The 23,238-nt window shown below is 38.3% G+C and overlaps 1 protein-coding gene across 1 annotated transcript in view; it reads left to right on the forward strand.

The window, feature by feature from the left end:
• The window catches only part of LOC123503943 (structural maintenance of chromosomes protein 2-like), a 230,003-nt gene that overhangs the window by 32,403 nt on the left and 174,362 nt on the right, over positions 1-23,238 (forward strand). The window contains exons 7-8 of the mRNA XM_045254068.1: positions 5,025-5,165; positions 15,376-15,525. Of these exons, the coding sequence (XP_045110003.1) occupies positions 5,025-5,165; positions 15,376-15,525 (291 nt within the window). The remainder of the gene's footprint in view (positions 1-5,024; positions 5,166-15,375; positions 15,526-23,238) is intronic.

The following is a 23,238-nucleotide window of genomic DNA, read 5'->3' on the forward strand; positions in this document are numbered from 1 at the left end:
TTGACTCAGGATAAGATCATCTTTGTTGCTGCACTTTGTATCCTTCTCAGTCTTTTGGACAAATCATTGTTACAATTAGTTTTGTCATCATTTCATCCAAGTAAACAAATTAATTCCTATATTCACTTAGTAGATGCAATGTTTCCCAACGATCTTGTTCATATGATAGTCAGTTGTCAATGATTATGCTACTATCACCCCTAGATCTTTTCTTTTATTCATTATCCAATAAAGTTATTTTACAACTTGTAAATACAAGATGGCCTCTTTACTTTTTCAGAATTTCAATAAGCTACATCTTTGCATTGAATTTCATTTCCCATTCCCAGCTGCATTTTTCAGTCTGGTTCAATTCTTGTAAAGCTTTCTGATATATATTTTTTTTAATAAATTTAACAATTTGCAAACATTCATTAAGTATTGATCCCTATGAACACTATGAACATAACTGAAGCCAGTGCTCCATATACTATTTTTCTTCAGATTGTTCTCATTTCTCTATTGCACAGGAAAGCTTCCATCCAATTGAGTAATCCCCATCCCACTTTACCAGTCTATTTTTTATCTTCCACAGGAGTCTCGTATGTGGCACTTAATCATTCGCCTTTTTTGAAATTCATGTTGATACCATCTATCCATCTGTCTCTCTCTTGTACTATGTCAGTTATTCTTTATTTCACAATTTTTTTGTGTGTGTATTTACCTAGTAGTATTTACCTAATTGTATATTACAGGGTTCGAGCAGGGCTTATAGTGACCTGTCTCCATATCTATATTTATCCAACTTTTTCCTTTAATTTACTTAAATTCTGCTGCTACAATCTCTTCACTCACTCTGTTCCAAATATCCATCATCTTGTGTGGAAAACTAGAAATTTTAATGTCTCTCAAACACTGACTTTTCTTGATCTTTTTGGTGATCTTTTTGGAGTGTCCTCTTGTTCACCTATCTCCATCCTCTGTCAGTGATACTAGGTCTTGTCTATTTATCTTTTCCATGTGGTTTACTAACTTATACATCTTTCTTAGATCTCCTCTCCAATCTTTCCTTCAAAAGATGGTAGTTCCATTTCCTTCAGTCTCTTTATAGGGAAGATCCTTTACTTCTGGCACCATCTTTGTAGTGGTCCTTTGGATTCTTTCTATTCTTGTGATGGCTTTCTGCCTGTATGGTGACCACACCACTGCTGCATTTTTTTTTTATCTAGATCTTATCATAGTGGTTATGATTTCTTTCATCGTACTCTTGTCCATGTAATGAAATGCCACCCTGATGTTAGTTAGTGTCTTGTATGTTGAAGCAAATAACCCATTTATGTGTCTTTCTGGAGTCATGGTATCTTGTATGATTACTTCCAGGTCTTTTTCTTCACTACTTTTCATTTTGATCTCTTCTTCCATTTTGTATTCCCATGTAGATCATTTATTAATTTTACTCATATCCATTAAATGGCATTTCTTGGTATAAAATTCTAATTTCCACTTGTGGCTTCACTTCCAGATCTTGTTAATATCTTTCTGCGATTCCCTGTAGTTTTCGATGTTCCTTACTACTCTCAAGTTTCGCATCATCTACAGACAAATTTATGTAGTTATTCAGACCTGCTTGCATATCGTTAATATATACAGGCAACCCCTTTTTAACGAAGGTTCACACAACAAAATTTTGCTACAATGAAGGTTTCAATTTACTACCATTTGCTCGTTTAACGAACACCAAACTCGCTTTAACGAAGTTTTATCCAGGTAATTTTTTCCAAATTTGAAAGCCCCACCGTATCATGCAAACTGACAGGCTTTTGAATACACCAGGAGCTGCTGGTACTAAGGCCTGTCTCGAGAAATCCTGAGACACCTGTAGAATAAAGATCAAGATCAAGCCTCTCGTGGACAACACAGGCCCTGCCGATACAAAGGCCTGACTCAGAAGAAATTCTGAAATTCAAGATCACACGCACCACTCACTCCCCAGTCAAAACATAACAGCGTCACCAGCAGCTCATCTTCCCTAGTTCAACTTACCACCAAAATGCCCTGCATTGTGGCCTAACGTTCCTAAGAAGACCAGGAAGTGTCTTACTCTCGTAGTGAAGCTGGGTATTATTCACAGACAAGAGAGAGGCCAGAAAACTAATAACATTGCTTGCCACCATCTTGACTCCATCTACTGTCTACTATTTTCAAGTCAGCAGACTCTATTAAGAAGGTTGGTGAGACCGCATCTTCCTTGAAAGCTAAAAGAACCACCTGTACTCGTGACTTTACAATGGATAAAATGGAAAGCCTTGTGGAAATGTGGTACATAAGTTTTGTATGCGGTACCATGATGCGCACTTTGTTTACATTCCACAGGTTGCCGGTTAGTGTCTTTCCTGTTACTCTCTCCCTCCCTTCATAAAGTTAAGATCATCAACATTATAAAGTTACGTACATACATACATTAGTGTACATTATAATGACTTAAATTAAACTACCTAAATGTTTAACTTCATAATTTTTACTTTAATTAAACCTTTTACTGTACTATGATGCACTCTCGCTTTGCTTATTCTCAATGGAAGTTCAAATCAGGGGTTAAACTTGTTATAATCGGTTCGCTTAACGAAGTTTCACTTAACAAAGTTTTTTTTAGGAACGTAACCTCTTCGTTAAGCGGGGGTTGCCTGTACTTGAAACATAATTGGTGCCAGCACTGAACCCTGTGGTACACCACTAGTGACTCTGCTCCAACTAGATGGGGTGTCTTTCATTGTCCTCGTTTCCCTATCTGTTGGGTAGTCTGTCATCCATTCTAAGATATTTATTCCACGGATGAGTTCCATTTTCCATAGGAGTCTTCTATGTGGTACTCTATTGAAGGTCTTTTCAATGTCCAAATACACTGTGTCAACCCATCCATCTCTCCCTTGTACTTCATCTATTACTCTGGTATAAAATTTAGTAAATTTGTTATGCATGATCTTTTATTTAATTTACCTCCAGATATTCTAACCATTTTTCTGTATTACAATATCACAGATCTTTCCCACAACACTAGTCAGTGACACTAGTGTATGATTTAGGGGGTTTGTCTTTTAGCCTCCTTTATACAGGAATACCCCAATAACCGAAGGGGTCACGTACCTGAAAGACTATTCGAATAGCGAATCTTTGGTTATTGAAGTAATTTTTCCCATAAGAATGTTAATAAAAGGAGACAATACATTCCAAGCACTCTCCTGACTTCCAGTAACTATTTACCTCCTCCCCCCAAGAAAAGCATAACAAAACACAAAATATCTTGTTTTCTTTGGAAATTTATTACAAATAAAATAGCATAACATGTGTGGTGGTCAGCAGCCAGGCAGGCATCAACCAGAATGAGTAGGTGAGCGTTGGTAAACAGCTGTGTGGGTCACTGTGGAGGCAGCCCGGGAGGGAGGCAGCAGGATTGCCACATCGAAATCTGAAGTCTCAATTTCTGCAACTCATTTGAGGTTTTGGAGGGTTTTGTGGATGTTTTAGAGGTTTAGAATCGACTTGTTAGAGAATTTCAGGCTCACTAGACGGAGGATGGGGATGGGGATGCTTTTTACCAGCAGGAAGGGAAGGGGATGAACTACGCTTGGGCATTTTGCACAAACTCAAGGCACAGAACAGGAAAAAAAGCACAAAGCACTGGAAAAATGCCACAGATCCTCTCAGTAAAATGGAAGGCACACAAGTGAACTGAGAAGCGGGAAAACAGATGCGCGGAAATCAAAACACACCTGCATGACCATACGTGCCACCTCGTGCCAAACGAACTTCGGCATAAATTTCAAATTCAGAAGAGCGACCATTCGTATTGCAAAAATGTTTCCTAATTTTTTATTTTCGAAAGAGTGAATCTTCGGTTATCGAACCTTCGAATTCCTGTATATTGGGACTTTATTTGCTCTTTTCCACTCCCTTGGTGCCTTCCCTTCCATCAGAGAGCTTTTGATCACGTCCCAGATTGGTTCCACCAGTTGTTCTCTACATTCCTTCAGTTCCATACTGACACTGTCTGGTCCCATTGCCTTTTTCACATCCACCCCTTCTAGCAGTTAATGGACTTTTTGCTTATGCACCACAATGTTTCTTAATCCTTCTTGTGTTGCTTGGTTGTTTGGCCCTCTGAAATCTCTCTTCATTAAATACTGATTTAAAGCTTTCATTCATAAGTTCACTCATTTCTTCTGGTGTTTCATACGTTCTATTTCCCTTAATTAACTTAGTGATGGTCTCTGTCATTTTTGTTTATCTTCACTTTTCTGCACCACATCTCTCAAAGTTTCTTTCTTCCTCTCTCCTTACTCTAATATATTAATTTCTTGTATCCTTATACTACTGTCTGTTGTTTTCATTTCTCTGCTTTTTGAGTTTCTTCCAAGCTTTTATCTTTTTCCCTTTTAGCTTCTGTACATATGACATGTACAAAGCATGTATACTTTTCTTTACTCTAAAGATATTCATATTTCTTCACTCCTTCGTTATGTTTTTATAGGAATATTTCATACATCCCTTATTGTTCTGTTCATAATGTTCCTCCATTCAGTATCAGCAAAATATTTTTTTAACTTTTCAAAATCTGCTCTTGTATAATGTAATCTCTTTCTTGTAGTCTTCTCTGTATCTTATCAATATTTATGAATATTTGAACATTTTTAAGATTATAGTGAAGATTGCCTGTTGCTTTGGCCTGCAATATTTTTAAGAATGCAAAATTCATATTTCCTTAAAGAATATCAGAAACTTTTAGCAATAGATTAAATTCAAAATATTTAAAATTTGTTATTCCTGATTTAGAATTTTTGTTTTTACAAGTATTTTCCAAAGAATGCTGGTCATTCCTCCATATGTAGTAATTCAACTGCATGCAGTGTGTTGACTTGATGGAATATCTCTGGGTTAATTTCTTGGATACAGTAAGATGCATGCTTTAGCACCTATAAAATTATAAACATTGGAACAGGGCAGGACACGATGGCATTTTAACATGACAATACGTTTAATGGCTGCAGGAAACAAGTGAGAAGGTGCAGGGAGGCCTGGATGAGGTGAAGCGTGAGATGGAAGAGCTACAGCAGAAGATGAGTGATGGTGCAGTGGAGATCAAGAAGCTTGAGAATGAGATAATTGTTTTGCAGGAACAACGTGATAAAGTAAGTATGTGTTTGTATTTACCTAATTGTATGTTGCAGGGTTAGAGTGGGGCTTATAGTGACCTGTCTCCATATCTACGTTTATCTAATTTTTCCTTAATTTTATGCACACTTTCTGCTGTTGCAATCTCATCACTTAGTCTATTCTAGTCCACTGTCATTTATGGAAAACTGAACTTATGAATGTTCATCAGACTCTAGCCTTTCATTATCTTGGAATATCCTCTTGCTCGTCTGTCTCCATCCTCTATCAGTGTTACCAGATCTTGTCTATCTATCTTGTCATAATTTCCTCCACCGCTACCTGCGAGCTCATTTTCCTGTATTTTTCCATACAGTCTTTCATCATATAACAGTAAAAATGATTTTTTAGAACTTTTTTTTTTACATTGGTAATTGCTCATTATGAGTCTGACCAGAACCTTATTACTTGATTTACAGATTAATAGAGACAATAAATTGTCATTTTTGGGGTAGTGTCAATATAACACAGATTTTAGTTCTTTGTGGCTGCCCTTGGAACGTAACCTTGTGATAAACTGGGGATTTACTGTACTTTTAAGGAGAAAATGCAGCTCTCCATGACCATAACTCCTAAAACCTATCATAACTGGCCAGATGCTTTACAGTCTTCACTGTGAACTTTGGATCATACCTGATTGCTGCACTATCTGTCCAACTGACCTGATGACATGGAAACAACTTTCTTCAGAGAATAATTCGTTTTCAATCCTTAGTAGTCCAATTTATATTTCTTTACAAATGTTAATTTTTTAACCTTCATGTGGACAGTTAGCATTGTTTTTTTTTGTGCTGTATGATGTGCTGGTAATCCAAGGTGGTCATTCAGTAAGTTTTAATTGCATTGGTATATGTCTTTCAGCAAGTATTGGTTCTTAGTCTTGATTTCCCTGACAATGATGAAAGTTCTCATCATCATGATTCTTTGCAGTGGGTTTTCTATATGTCTAGATATCTTACACTTCTTCTCTGACCCTGATTTTCTCTTCAAATTTGATTCCCAGTTCCACCATATAATTTTTTACCAATATGGATGCACTGTTTCTAGATATGAGTAGATATAGCCTTATCTCAGCTGAACCTCCACACTCCAAGCGACAGGCGGGAACCACACAAAGGCCAGCCATAGCAGCTGCCAGCGCATCCCACCACACACACGTAGCTACCAGGCCTGGCCCCAGTGACCACACACCCACATGCTCCCAGGAAGAGTAAAAAAATGGATAGACCGGTGAAATAAATTACCAAATTCAAAATATGTTGATGAGGCCCAGGAGCAAAACCAAAAGTGGCCAGTCAAAGCATGAGTCCATCTTCAACAGGGCAACAATGCAAGGTAGATTGGTAATGTTGGAGAAGAGATTTGAGGAGTTGGTGAAGGAATTAAAAGTTCAGAGGAGTGAGGAGGAGCAGGATAGAGAATTCCAAGGCTTTGAAGGAAAGAGTTAAGAGACTGGAGGAAAATGAAAAACGATTGGTGGATGAGAATGCACACTTGAGAGTGGAGGTTGAAAAATACAAGAGACGGTTGGAGGAGAAAATGGAGAGTAGTAAAGGAGAAAGATGACTTTAAGGAAATGATTAGTGAGCAGAATGAAAGGTTTGAAAGGAATGGGAACTGAAGAAAACACAATGGACTGAGTCGAGGGAAGCAGAGATGGTTGGATTACAAGAAATAATTAAAGATCAGTTGAAGGAAGACAAAAAGAAAGGTCAAGGAACTGGTTAATGTTATGAAGAATAAGGAAACATTGATAAGAGAAATAGCAGAAAAGAAGAAGAGTGTGTTAATATTTGGGATGAAAGAACAAAATATAACATATAAGCCTAAGAGAATTAAGGAAGAATTAAAAACGGTAAGAGATCTGTTCAAAAATCTAAATGATGATGAAAAAAAGACCTACAAGAAGAAGTGGAAGAGATCCATAGACTGGGTCCGTATAAGGAGGAGTGAGCAGACCGATTAAAGTAGTACTGAAGTCACAACAATCTGCGGAGGATATCCTATATAGAACATCAAAGTTAAGAGATAGAAGGTTGTAAAGAGGTGTTTGTGAGAAAGAATAGAAATGAGGAAGAGAGGAGAAGATATAAGGAATTGTTGGAAGAGGCGAGAAGGAAAAATGATGAGCGGTCTGAGGAGGAAAGAGAAAAGTTTTTTTGGAGAGTTATAGGAGAGAGTCAGAAAGTGGTATGTGGAAAGAAGGAATGCGGAGGAACCCTAGAGGAGCAGTGGGTGGACCGTAATGTATACTAATATAGATGGGATACTGTCAAGTAGATTGGAATTGCAAGACTATATGATGGTGGAGAAGCCTGATATAGTGTGTTTGACTGAGACAAAATTGCATGAAAAACAAAGGTAAATTTGGATAATAAATATAATATATGGAGAAAGGATAGAGAGTAAAGGTGGAGGAGGAGTTATGATTATGACGAAGAAATAAATAAATGTGGATAAGGTTTGGTATGGGAAGAACAACGCAGAAGTGATAAGCATAAGGATAAAAAGTGATGGAAAAGAATTAATAATCATGGTGACCTATGTACCTCCTAAAACAAATTCTTGGACATTAAGGAATACGACAATATGATCAAGGATACTTTACAGAGTTTGGAAAGTGTATTATCTGGAAAAAGAAAGGTGATACTAGTAGGAGATTTTAATTGTAAGGAGGTGGATTGGGAAAATCTAGTAAGTGGTGTTGGAGAGGAAGCATGGGAGAGAGATTTCTTAATCTAATGATGGAAAATATGATGGAACAGAGGGTGAAGGAAAATACTAGATATAGAGGAGATGATGAACCGGCTAGACTGGATTTGGTGTTAACAAGAGAAGTGTACCTATGTGGAGATATACAATACAAATGTCCTTTGGGAAAGAGTGATCATGTGGTTATGGAAATGCAGATAGCAACAACACAGCGAAGGAAGATGAGACATACAGGAGTGGTAGATTGAATTATAGAAAGATGGACACAGAAAGTTTGAAAAATTATTTCAGAAAATTAGATTGGGAGGAGATGTTACAAATCAGAGAAGTGCAAAAAAAATATGAGATTTTTATGAAATATTATAAAGAAGGAGTTATGAAATTTGTACCAAAGTATAAACCGAGAGAGGAAGGAAGAAAGGATTGGTTTAATGCAACTTGTGTTAAGGCTAAGGAAAAGAGATGTGGCTTGGAAAAGATGGAAAAAGAGCAGGAATATACTAAATAAGGAGAATTATAGAGTGGCGAGAAATGAGTATGTGAGGGTAAGGAGGAGGAAGAAAGAAAATTTGAAAAAGATATTGTAGACAAGAGTAAGGAACATCCAAAATTGTTTTACAGGTTCATAAATGGTAAACTTAAAAGAGAGTCCATTGAAAGATTAAAAGGAGAGCAAGGGATAGTAGATGACCCTAAGAATATAGCGGAATTGCTAAATAATAGGTTTCAACAAGTATTTACTAAAGAAACAATGTTTGTAAAGCCTCAGAATGTACAAGGAAATGTGCACATGGATGACATTAAGATACCTAAAAGGAGTTATATAAAATGTTGGAGGAACTTAAAGATGATAAAGCGATGGGACCAGATGAAGTTTCAGGAAAATTATTGAAGGAGTGTAGAGAAGAATTGATTGATCCATTATATGATATTATAAGGTGCTCATTAGAAACAGGGAAGTACCAGTAGAGTGGAAAAGAGCTGAAGTGGTGCCCATTTATAAGGGAGGCAGTAAGGAAGAGCCTCTTAACTATAGACCTGTGTCTCTAACAAGTGTGGTCGGTAAGATTTGTGAGAGGGTGATAAAGAAATATTGGATACGGTTCCTGGAGGATCATAAGTTATTATCGGATCATCAATTTGGCTTTAGGAAAGGGAGGTCATGTGTAACAAATCTACTGAGCTTTTATTCAAGAGTGGTTGACAAAATACAAGAGAGAGGATGGATGGACTGTGTATATTTGGATTTAAAGAAAGCTTTTGACAAGGTACCTCACATGAGACTGCTATGGAAATTAGAGATTTATGGAGGACTGAAAGGAAAAGTGTTAAAGTGGATGGAAAACTACTTGAGATGGAGGAGATGAGAACGGTAATAAGGGATGCAAAGTCGGACTGGTTGGTGGTGGAGAGTGGAGTCCCACAAGGCTCAGTGCTGGCACCAATACTTTTCCTTGTATATATTAATGACATGCCAGAGGAGTAAACAGTTATATTAATTTGTTTGCGGATGATGCGAAGTTGTGTAGGTGTGTGAAGAGTGAAGAAGATTGTGAAATTTTACAGGCAGATCTGGATAAGATTTGGGAGTGGAGCAAGAGGTGGCAAATGGAATTTAATCTGAGCAAAAGTCATGTGATGGAGATGGGGAAGAGTGGAAGACGGCCAAGAGGGTCATATAAGATGGGTGAAGAAGTAGTGTTGAAAAAGGTGGAAAAGGAAAAGGATTTGGGAGTGATAATACAAGACCATGGGCAGTTTGAGGCTCATATTGATAAGATGTTTGGAGAAACGTATAATTTGATAAAAATATTGGATTAGCCTTCCATTATATGGATAAAGATATGATGAAGAAATTAATTAGTATGGTAATTAGACCAAGATTGGAATATGCTGGAGTGGTTTGGTCCCCTTATAAAAGAAGCATATAAGGAAGTTGGAGAGATTGCAGAGAATGGCAACAAAAATGGTTCCGGAATTGGCAGAAATGACCTATGAGGAGAGATTAAAAGAAATGAATTTGCTTACCTTGGAACAAAGAAGAAAGAGGAGATTTAATACAGGTTTATAAACTGTTGAATGGACTGGATGAAGTGGATAATGAGCAAATGATGTTGAGAGAGGAAAACTTAAATAGAACTACAAGATCGCATAGTAAAAAGATAGCCAAGGAATATGCTTGAAGGATGTGAAGAAATATAGTTTCCCACAAAGATGTGTGGAGGTGTGGAATGGTTTGAGTGAGGAGGTGGTGTCAGCAAGGAGTGTGCATAGTTTTAAAGGAAAGTTGGATGTGTGTAGATATGGAGACGGGGCCACACGAGTATGATACCCAGGCCCTGTAAAATTACAACTAGGTGAATACACACACACACACACACACACACACACACACACACACACACACACACACACACACACACACACACACACACACACGATGGCGGATGTGGTCGCTGAGCTCAGAGCAATCATCTCTAATTCTACAGTTACCATTGCCTAAGAGTAACCAAGGTGGGAAAGGAGCTGGTAATGTTTGTCCCGTCTCCATATAGTCATGTTAACTGTTGATTAGCAAAATAATGTCCAGGAAGGTAAATATAAACTGTAGCCTGCGTTTGAGCCATCAGCTGGTTTGTTTACATCTGCGCAACATGGCGGCCGTGAACTCGAAAGATGAATCAGACTTCACAGGATTTCAAGGAATAATGGAGAAGAGCGCTTATGTGAAGAAAATTCTGGAGTTGGAAGGTAAAATTGAAAAACTGTTTGAAAAGTATGGGGGCCTGGAAACGAGTTATGACAATGTAATGAAAGAGTGTGCCGATATGAAGAAGGAAAATGAAGCACTGAAAGAGGAAGTTAAGCTAATTAAAGTGAATTGCGAAAAATGTGGAGAATCTCTAGGAAAAGTGATGGAGAAGCAGGCTGAATGGAAAAAAGTCAGGAAGTGGAAAGAAAGGAGGTAAATTACAAAGTTGCAAGTCTGGAAAAGGAAATCAAAGAGTCTGGGAGAAAACTTTGGGCCTTGCTGAAATTATAGATCAACAGATCATAGAAGAAGATTGCTGAGAAAGTGGTGAAGGTTATTAAATCAAATGAGACATTGGTGAGGAAACTGTAGACAAAAGAGATGTGTGGTGATATTTGGTGTGGAGGAGGATAAGACACCGAGTAAAATGGAGAGAGAAAAACATAAAAAGGTGATAAATAATATCATTAATGTGGTGCAGGAGGAGGAAAAGACCTAGTACAAGAAATAGAGGACTTCCATAGAATTGGAAAGTTCACAAGAGAAGGTATGAGGCCAATAAGAATCAAACTTAAGTCACAAAAGGATGTAGATGAATTGGTGGAGAAGTCATGGAGGCTAGCCCAGCAGGAAACAACAAGGAAGATTTGGTTGAGAAGAGATCTCGGTGAAAAGGAAGAGAAATGTTAAATGAGTTGAGAAAGGAGGCTTTGAAAAAAATGAAGAGAGGACAGAAGAGGAGAAGAAAGAGTTTTCTGGAGAATCTTGGATATGAGACTGAGGAAGTGGTTCATAACCCAGAAAAGTACAGCAAGAAAGGACTAAAGAAACTTACGTATGAGCGGAATGTAATGTATTCCAACATAAATGGAGTGATATCGGGATTTTAGAACTCAACGATTACTTGAGGACAAGAACCCAGATATTGTGGGTCTTACTGAAACAAAACTGAGAGAGGAGAAGACCTGATGATGGTTGGAGAAGGAAATATAATGTTTGGAAAAGAAATAGAGTAGGTAAGATGGGAGGAGGAGTGATGTTGCTGGTTAAAAAGATATAAAGGTGGATCAAGTGAAAGAAGGTATGGGAAAGGCAGAAGTGCTAAAGATCAGAGCAGAAACTAATGAAGGAAAAAGAGGCACTACATAGTGGTGTACGTACCACCTAAGACAAATGCATGGTCAGTACAGGAATATGAAGAAATGATAAGTGATACAGGAACATGTCTGGAAGAAATGTTGGGTGGCTGTGAACGAACTATAATGATGGGAGATTTTAATTGTAAAGAGGTGTGTTGGGAGGACTGGTCAATGGAAGGATCAGAGACAACATGGGAAATACACTATTGACACTGGCAATGGAAAATGTGTTAACTCAGTGGGTCAAAGAAGATACTAGGTTTGGAGGAGAGGAGCATCGTCAAGACTGGACTTGGTCTTTAGTACAGAGCCAATGGTCATTGAGGAGATGAGGGTGGAGTGCCCTTTAGCAAGAGTGATCATGCAGTTTTGGAGTTCAAGGTGATAGATGAAGAGAAATCTAGAAGAAATGAAGAATATAAAGTGGGAAGATGGAATTATGCCAAGACAGATTTTGGAAACCTAAAGAAATTCTTTCAAGAGACAAATTGGATGAAATTCAAGAGTGCTAAGGAGCAAATGAAAAGTGGAAGGAATTTATAAAAATATACAAAGAAGGTGAGAAAAATTTGTACCAATAAGACAACATAGAAGTTGGAAAGCAGGACTGGTTTAACGATAGATGTGAAAAGGCTAGAACAAGAAAAGAGGATGCATGGAAGAGGTGGAGAAGGAAAAGACGGATTAAGCAGTGGGAAAGTTACAAAAGAGCAAGAAATGAATATGTGTTGATTAGAAGAGAAGAAAGAAAGAAACAAGAAAAGGATATAATTGATAAATGTAAAGACCAACCAAGGCTTTTTACAGACATGTGAACAACAACATCAAAAATAGAAAGTATTGAAAGTTTAGAAGTAAATGGAGTATGCAGTGAAGATCCCAGGAAATGGCAGAGGCTATGAATGGATGCTTTCGGAAGGTATTCACAAAGGAGACTGCTTTTGACAAACCACTGGTAATGGAACAGAAAGGGATTATGAAGGAGTTTCAAGTAACTGTGGAGGAGATCAAGAATATGATGGGGAGTTTAGAAGTGAGAAAAGCTGTGGGACCTGATGGGGTATCAGGATGGATTTTAAGAGAATGCAGGAGCAACTGGCAGAAAAAGTTTGTGAAGTAATTGATGCCTCATTAAGGGAAGGTGTAGTGCCCCAAGACTGGAAAAGAGCTAACATTGTCCCAATCTATAAATCAGGTAACAAGAGACCCATTGAACTATAGACCAGTGTCACTTACAAGTGTGGTAGCTAAGATGTGTGAGAGGGTGGTGAAGAATAGATGGACAGACTTCTTGGAGAAAAATGACATACTTTGTGAGTGTCAATTTGGTTTTAGAAAAGGCGTTCATGCACGACAAACCTGATATGTTACTATTCGAGGGTGATAGATGTAATACAGGAAAGAGATGGTTGGGCTGATGGAATATATCTGGATTTAAAAAAGGCCTTTGATAAGGTACCACACCGGAGACTGATCTGGAAACTTGAAATGGTAGGAGGAGTGCATGGCAGTTTACTAAAATGGATGGAAGACTTTTGGTAGGAAGAGAAATGAGAACAATAATTAAGGACAGACCATCAGAATGGGGCTTGGTGGAGAGTGGAGTTCCACAGGGATCAGTGTTGGCACCAGTAATGTTCGCGGTCTACATAAATGACATGGTGGATGGGGTGTCCAGTTATGTGAGCCTATTTGCAGGCGATGCAAAATTGTTAAGAAAAGTGAGATGTGACAAAGATTGCGAACTACTCCAGGAAGACTTGGACAGAATATGGAAATGGAGCTGTACATGGCAAATGGAGTTCAACACGACAAAATGCAAGAAAATAGAGTTTGGCAAGAGTGAAAGAAGAATCAGGAGTATGTACAAGATAGGAAATGAAGACATAAAACCAGTCATGAAGAAAAAGACCTTGGGGTGACAATTACCAATGACCTATCGCCAGAGAGACATATAAACAAAATAATTGGAGAAGTATTGAACTTATTGAGGAACATAAGAGTGGCGTTCGTATATTTAGATGAAGAAATGATGAAGAAAATAATTACTGCAATGATAAGACCGAGGCTTGAATATGCAACAATACAGTGGGCTCGAACTTAAAGAAACACATAAGGAAACTAGAGAAAGTACAGAGGGCTGCAACAAAATGGTGCCTGACTTAAGAGATTTGACTTATGAAGACAGACTGAAAAGAATGCAACTTCCGACCCTGGAAAACAGAAGAAAGGGAGACCTGATAGCAATATACAGAGTGATGATTGGCATGGAAAAATGGATAGGGAAGATCTGTGTATGTGGAATGAAAGAATGTCGAGAGGGCATGGGAAAAAACTAAAATGGCCACTTATAGGAGAGATGTGAAAAATATAGCTTCCCTCATAGAAGGGTGGAAGCATGGAATAGTTTAGACGTGGAAGTGGTCAGCAAGGAATATTCATGATTTTAAGAAAAAGCTGGACATTAATAGATATGGAGACGGGACAACACGAGCATAGCTCTTTTCCGTATGTTATGAAAACAGCATGCTGGTTTCACTGTCACCCCAATTTCATCTGGGGTCACGGTGTAGCAGTTTGACCCACTACAGGGATGGTAGCTTGGCTGTGTGAGCGGTCACAGGCTAATTTGGAGACTCAGCGTGTGTGTGAGCAGATGGAGCACAATACAATCCCGGGACCAGGAGCACATGCTGATGTTTTACATTTATTTCCACAGATCATTTCTACAACTGGGGCTGATACACCATGGCACTCCACAACACTTACACAACAACAAGTTGCATGCTAGCCAAACAAAACCTAACAATTGACACCGCACCTGGTGCACCTACTATCCGGGTTTACCAAGGGAGGGTCAAATTCATCTCAACAATGGGTGAAGCCTCTACCCTAATACTTAGCTTAGACATTAGACTTGGCACTATAAGTTTTCTCCTCTCACTTCTTCCTCTCTGATGAGAGGATGGATTCTGACCTGGATAAGACTAGATGTAAACGTGGCTAGTATGGAAGGTAGCTGGGTAATGGCAGACCAATGTTAAGCTCCTTCCATCTCGAATAAGAATAAAGCTGCCTTGTAGCGGTGATTTTATTATTATTATTATTATTATTATTATTATTATTATTTATTTATTTATTTATTTTTGAGAAGGCCAAAAGGGCAATAATATATATATATATATATATATATATATATATATATATATATATATATATATATATATATATATATATAGAAGAAGCCCACTTGAGTGCTGGTTCTCTAAAAGATAAGTAAAGAGTTAGCCAAAATAAGGGAGCAAATGTTGATATCTCCCTCTTAGAACAAGTCAAGTCGTAGAAAGACGGAAATATAGAAACAGGAAGGTGATACACTAAAGACAGGTGCTTGAGATAGATATCGAAACCAAGAAGGGTTCAAAACACTTCATGTAGCATTATCTACTGTTTGGATTGTTGCAACTGTAGTATGCACTGATATATAGTTCTTAACAAGTATAATTACCTTGGCTGGACAGAAACATTAAGTGTAGATGTAATGGGTGCATAACTATATTGTGTTAATTCATCGTTTTTGTGCAGGATACTGGGGAGCAGCTCCAGAAGCTAGAGAAGATCCTGAAAGAGAAGGAGAAGGAGCATGTTATGAAGTGTGCCTCCCAGAAGAACTTGAAGGAGACACTCAAGGCTGAGGAAAAAAAAAAAAAGCAGCTGGAAAAGTCTCTTGCTGATGTAAGTATATACTGTGTGTTTGTGTTACATGGGGCCAAAAGGTGTGTTTGTGTTACATGGGGGCTGGAAGAGTGTGTTTGTGTTACATGGTGGCTGGAAGAACATGAGATAATACAAAAGGAAGTGTTGAAATGGTTAGACACCATAATATAGAATAAAGATAAAATACCACTAGTGGGTCTTTCACTACAAAGATGTAAACTGGGAAGAAATAGAAACTAACGGTATGATTAGTGAGCCTGAATTCCGTATCCAGCTCAAAGCTTAGGACATCATGATCGCTTTTCCCCAAGGGACTTTCATGTTCAATTTCCTCTTTTAGAGAGATTCCCCTGGTAAATACCAAATCCAACCTTGCTGCAACATCTTGTCCCCTGCACCTTGTTGGTGATCTCACCCACTGTGTCATCAAGTTATTTGTTGCTACCTTTAACAATTCTTCTGCTCACTCACCACCATTCACCACTTCGTAGTCTTCCCACACTATTTCTTTGCAATTAAAGTCTCCAACTATCATCACTCTATCCTTTCTGATGAGTTCTTGCTTCATTCTGTCTAGAGTATTTTTCATCACCATTTGGTACTGTTCATATTCCCAAGCACTGGTTCTGGGTGGTATGTATACTATTATAATATTAATGTCCGTCTTGCCATCTGTTAGAAGCATACTTATCTCTTCCTTATTTCTCTTACTATAGTTCACCTCCTTCACTATCAGATCTTCCTTAGTAAGAACCATTACACATGTGTGTGTGTGTGTGTGTGTGTGTGTGTGTGTGTGTGTGTGTGTGTGTGTGTGTGTGTGTGTGTGTGTGTGTGTGTGTATTTACCTAGTTGTAGTTTTACAGGGCCTGGGCTTTATGCTCGTGTGGTCCTGTCTCCATATCTACACTTATCCAATTTTTCTTTAAAACTATATACTCTTTGCTGACACCACTTCCTCACTCAAACTGTTCCAAGTCTCAACACATCTTTGCGGGAAACTAAATTTTTTAACATCTCTCAGACATCGTCCCTTCCTTAGTTTCTTACTATGCGATCTTGTGCTTCTAAAGTCATATTCTTCTCACAGGATCAGTTTCTCATTATCCACTTCATCCATTCCGTTAATCAATTTATAAACTTGTATCAGATCCCCTCTCTGTCTTCTCTGCTCCAAGGTTGGTAGATCCATAGCCTTTAGTCTCTCCTCATGTCATCCCTTTAAATTCTGGAACCATTCTTGTAGCCATTTTTTGTAGTCTCTCTAATTTTCTTATGTGTTTCTTTTTATGGGGAGTCCACACAACTCCTGCATATTCCAATCTATGTCTTATTTTAGTGCTTATCAATTTCTTCATCATTTCCTTGTCCATATAGTGAAATGCTACTCCAATATTCCTTAGCAAATTATACGTCTCTCTGAAAATTCTATCAATATGGCTTACCGGTTGATTATTTTCTTCCATTGTCACTCCCAAGTCCTTTTCCTTTTTTACTTTTTCTAGTTCTACTCCATCTCCCATCTTATAGATTCCCACTGGTCGTCTTTCACTTTTTCCCATTTCCATGATATGGGTTTTGTCCACATTGAATTCCATCTCCATTTTTGCTCCATTTCCAGATCTTGTTTAAGTCTTCCTGTAGTATTTCACAATCCTCTTTTGTTTAATGACTCTGCACAGTTTCGCATCGTCCAAAACAGATTTATGTAGCTGTTCACTCCTCTGGCATGTCATTTACATATCTGAGAAAAAGTATTGGCCAATACTGACCCCTGTGGCACTCCGCTGTCTACTGTTCTCCACTTGGACTTCATATCTTTAACTATCGTCCTTATTTGTCTCCCCCTTAAGTAATTCTTCATCCATCTCAATGTGCTTCCTTTTAAGTGTGTGTGTGTTTCACTGTTTGATCTGCTGCAGTCTCTGTCAAGACAGCCAGACGTTACCCTACGGAACGAGCTCAGAGCTCATTATTTCCGATCTTCGGATAGGCCTGAGACCAGGCACACACCACACACCGGGACGACAAGGTCACAACTCCTCGATTTACATCCCGTACCTACTCACTGCTAGGTGAACAGGGCTACGTGAAAGGAGACACACCAAATATCTCCATCCGGCCGGGATCGAACCCGGTCCTCTGGCTTGAAGCCAGCGCTCTAACCACTGAGCTACTGGGTGTGTGTGTGTGTGTGTGTGTGTGTGTGTGTGTGTGTGTGTGTGTGTGTGTGTGTGTGTGTGTATTTACCTAATTGTATTTACCTAATTGTAACATACGGGAAAAGAGCTATGCTCGTACTGTCCCGTCTCCATATCTACTAATGTCCAGCTTTTCTTAAAATCATGAATATTCCTTGCGTTGACCACTTCCACGTCTAAACTATTCCATGCTTCCACCCTTCTATGAGGAAGCTATATTTTTCACATCTCTCCTATAAGTGGCCATTTTAGTTTTTCCCATGCCCTCTCGACATTCTTTCATTCCACATACACAGATCTTCCCTATCCATTTTTCCATGCCAATCATCACTCTGTATATTGCTATCAGGTCTCCCCTTTCTCTTCTGTTTTCCAGGGTCGGAAGTTGCATTCTGTTCAGTCTGTCTTCATAAGTCAAATCTCTTAAGTCAGGCACCATTTTGTTGCAGCCCTCTGTACTTTCTCTAGTTTCCTTATGTGTTTCTTTAAGTTCGAGCCCACTGTATTGTTGCATATTCAAGCCTCGGTCTTATCATTGCAGTAATTATTTTCTTCATCATTTCTTCATCTAAATATCTGACGCCACTCTTATGTTCCTCAATAAGTTCAATACTTCTCCAATTATTTTGTTTATATGTCTCTCTGGCGATAGGTCATTGGTAATTGTCACCCCAAGGTCTTTTCTTCATGACTGGTTTTATGTCTTCATTTCCTATCTTGTACATACTCCTGATTCTTCTTTCACTCTTGCCAAACTCTAATTTCTTGCATTTTGTCGTGTTGAACTCCATTTGCCATGTACAGCTCCATTTCCATATTCTGTCCAAGTCTTCCTGGAGTAGTTCGCAATCTTTGTCACATCTCACTTTTCTTAACAATTTTGCATCGTCTGCAAATAGGCTCACATAACTGGACACCCCATCCACCATGTCATTTATGTAGACTGCAAATATTACTGGTGCCAACACTGATCCTGTGGAACTCCACTCTCCACCAAGCCCCATTCTGATGGTCTGTCCTTAATTATTGTTCTCATTTCTCTTCCTACCAAAAGTCTTCCATCCATTTTAGTAAACTGCCATGCACTCCTCCTACCATTTCAAGTTTCCAGATCAGTCTCCGTGTGGTACCTTATCAAAGGCTTTTTAAATCCAGATATATTCCATCAGCCCAACCATCTCTTTCCTGTATTACATCTATCACCCTCGAATAGTAACATATCAGGTTTGTCGTGCATGAACGCCCTTTTCTAAAACCAAATTGACACTCACAAAGTATGTCATTTTCTCCAAGAAGTCTGTCCATCTATTCTTCACCACCCTCTCACACATTTTAGCTACCACACTTGTAAGTGACACTGGTCTATAGTTCAATGGGTCTCTCTTGTTACCTGATTTATAAATTGGGACAATGTTAGCTCTTTTCCAGTCTTGGGGCACTACACCTTCCCTTAATGAGGCATCAATTACTTCACAAACTTTTTCTGCCAGTTGCTCCCTGCATTCTCTTAAAATCCATCCTGATACCCCATCAGGTCCCACAGCTTTTCTCACTTCTAAACTCCCCATCATATTCTTGATCTCCTCCACAGTTACTTGAAACTCCTTCATAATCCCTTTCTGTTCCATTACCAGTGGTTTGTCAAAAGCAGTCTCCTTTGTGAATACCTTCCGAAAGCATCCATTTATAGCCTCTGCCATTTCCCTGGAATCCTCACTGCATACTCCATTTACTTCTAAACTTTCAATACTTTCTCTATTTTTGATGTTGTTGTTCACATGTCTGTAAAAAAGCCTTGGTTGGTCTTTACATTTATGTGTGTGTGTGTGTGTGTGTGTGCATTTATTTAGGTGTATATTACAAAACACAAGCAGGGCTCATAGTGATCTGTCTTCATGTTAGGCCAGATTCAGATGCTATCACCTTGTAGGCAGATTTAGATAGAATAAACAGATGGCAAATGCAGTTTAACATGAAGAAATACAAAGTAGTTAGCACAGATAGAGGAAATTCAAACAAAAAGGTACATAATCAAAAGCTTTGGTAGATTCAGAATATGAAAAAGATTTAGGGGTGATAGTTATCTCCAATCTTAGTCTAAGAAAACAAGACATAGAGGCTAGAAATGCAGCAAATAAGATACAAGGATCCATTTATAGGAGTGATGAAAGCAGAACTCCTGAAGTAATATCAAACTTAAATTTGGCACTGCTCAGACTGCATGTAGAATATGCTGCACAATTCTGCTCCCCGCATTATACTAAGGATATAGGTCTACTAAAATCAGTGGAAAGGAGAATGTCAAGAAGCATACAGAGGATGAGGGATATTCCCTACAAAACAAGATTTAAGATGTTAAACTTGCATTCCTTAGAGACATAGGTTGAGAGGGCACCTGAAAGAAGCATTTAAATGGTATGGGAGTTTAAAAAAAAAGGGGGGGGGACATGAGCCAAGTTCTTAGAATCAGTAGTTGAGATAGAACCAGAAATAATGGGTTTAAGCTTGAGAAATTTAAGTTTTAGCAATGAAATGTGATGGAACTAGTTCTCTATCAGAGTGGTTGATGAATGGAACAGGTTTGAGGATAGTGTTTCCTATGTGCGTGGGGCCTCATTTTTAATGAGATGTTTCAGCGATACTCTGAGGCGTAGTACTACACAGATAGTACATTGTCCACTCAGTACAGCTAAACCTGCACTGGAGCTTCTTCACTCAAAATAGATGTTTTCGAACAATAGTTCGGTAACTCAAACATCGCATTTTTACTTTCATTAAACCTTTCACTATACTATGATGCACTCTCACTTTGTTTACTCTCAATGGAAGTTCAAGTCAGGGTTTAAACTTGTTATAATCAGTTTGCTTAACGAAGGTTTTTTTTTAGGAATGTAACTCCTTCGTTAAGCGGGGTTGGCTGTACAGGAATGGGAAGTGCTAAGATACAGGGAGGACTACAAAAAGGAGAGATTAAATTATGGAAGAGCAAATTTTGAAAGGTAAAGACAGTATAGGGAAATATGAATAATTCCTATAGAAGTATACCGAGGGAGTGAGGTTGGCTGTACAGGAATGGGAAGTGCTAAGATACAAGGAGGACTACAAAAAGGAGAGATTAAATTATGGAAGAGCAAATTTTGAAAGGTAAAGAGTATAGGGGAAATATGAATAATTCCTATAGAAGTATACCGAGGGAGTGAGGAAATACTGTACATATCAATCTATTGAGTAAAGAAGAATATACAAGCCTGGTACAATGGCAGATATATGGAAACTAAGGAAAAATGCTAAAGATTGGAATAAACTAAAAAAAGCAGAGAAATGAAAGCAACAGACAGCAGTATAAGGATGTGAGAAATTAATGTTAGAATAAGGAAAGAGGAAGAAAGAAACTTTGAGAAAGATGTGGTGCAGAAAAACGAAGATGAACCCAAGCTTTTCAACAAGTATATCAGTGGTAAGGTGAAGAATAAGGAAACAATAGAAAAAATGGTTGAAGGAGGGAAGACATACCAAACAACTTACAAAATGAAAATAATGAGTGAGAGTTTCAAGACTTTTCACTGAAGAAGAGGATTTTGCAGAACCTATTAGGACATTGCATTGTACAGGCTTGCAGAAATCATAGTGCACAAACAAGAAATTGGAAGTGTACTAGAAAATTTGGATGTCAGAAAAGAGATGGGGCTGGATGGTGTGTTGGGCTGGGCACTAAAGGAATATAAAGATCAATTATTTGAACCAATTTGGGAAGTGGTTACAAGTTTATTAAAAGAAGGGAGAGTTCCACCAGAATGGAAGAGAGCCAACATAATCCCTATATTCAAAGGAGGAAAGTCAACTGAGCAATTAAATTACAGACTGGTGTCACTTGCTAGTGTTGATGGGAAGGTATGTGAAATTGTTATCAAAGAATAATGGGTTAAATATCTGGAAGAAAACATTATATCGAACAGACAATTTGGGCTCAGGACAGGAAGGTCATGTGTGTCAAATTTAGTAAGTTTCTACTCAAGAGTATGGGAAGGACTGGAGAGCAGAGATGGATGGGTGGACACTGTGTACCTGGACATCAAAAAGGCTTTTGATAAAGTCCCTCATAGCAGACTAGTTTGGACATTAGAGAACATAGGAAAACTTAGATGATTAATGTTAGATTGGATAAGGGATTACTTGAAGGACAGAGAGATGAGAACTGTGATCAAAGACACATAATCATCCTGGAGTAAAGTAGCAAGTGGAGTGCCACAGGGGTGAGTGTTAGGCCTCATTATGTTCCAGGTATATGTAGACAACACACAGTATGGAGTGACTAGTTATATTAATTTGTTTGCTGTTGATGCAAAATTGTTAAGAATAATTAAGACCTGAGGAGACTGTTTGCTAATGCAGGAAGATACAGATAAAATTTATGAGTGGAGTAAGAAGTGAAAGTTAGAATTCAATGCCAAGAAATGTCACATAATGGAACCAGGAAAGAGTAAGAGAAGACCAGTATGGAACTATTTGAGGGAGGAACAAATAATGAAGACTAAAGAGGAGAAAGATCTGGGAGTGGTCATACAATAAATTCTGAGCCTCAAAAAACAAATAAGTAAAGTATTAGGAACAATGAATAAAATGTTGACTAATATTAGAATGGCATTTCAATGCATGGACAAGGATATGATGAAAAAAATATTACAAGTATGATACATCCACAGTTGGAATAGGCAGCAGTGGTGTGGTCACCGAGCTTGAAAAAGGATATAAGATTAGGACAGATCCAGAGGACAGCTACTAAGATTGTGCTGGAACTAAGGACACAACATTTGAAGAAAGGCTGAAAGAAATGGGACTGCCAGCCTTACAAGACAGAAGAGAAAGAGGAGACCTTATAGCATTATATAGAAATGTACTGTAAATGGCATTGAAAAGATAGGCAAGGAAGACCTGATGCTGGTGACAGAAGAAGCTGGAAGGACAAGAGGACATGCAAAGAAGATTAGGAAGAGGCAGTGTGTAAAGGATGTTGGAAAAAAACAGTTTTCCACTTAGAACAGTGGAAAAGTGGAATGCATTGAATGATTAAGGGGTTGCAGCACATAACGTGCATAACTTTAAAGAAAAAATATATGGAGACAGGACACTGAGCCCCTCTTGAACCCTGTACAATACAATTAGGTAAATACAAAACTCAGTAATCGTAGCTCATATACTTCACCTGTAAATCTAGCTGAGCTTTAGTCCTTGACACTGATCAGCTGACATGGATTAGTTGTTTCTATAATGTTATTTTCCCATAAACATGAATGGCTTACAAATTCAGTAGTATAATTGAATATAAGTGCATTAAAATTCTATCAAAGTTACTGCATATCTCAAGATGGCATTTGTATAAAAAAATTTTACAAAATCATCAGATACCTCAAGGGATGGATGTGTCACCCATCAAGCTTATAACCCTTCCTAGTCCTTATGAACAGGGTCCTGGACTGCCAAGGCACTTCCTAGCAGACACCAATCTTATACCAGTGTTTAGAGGCAGCTA

Source organism: Portunus trituberculatus, chromosome 15 (genome assembly GCF_017591435.1).
Source record: "Portunus trituberculatus isolate SZX2019 chromosome 15, ASM1759143v1, whole genome shotgun sequence".
Lineage (NCBI taxonomy): Eukaryota > Metazoa > Arthropoda > Malacostraca > Decapoda > Portunidae > Portunus > Portunus trituberculatus.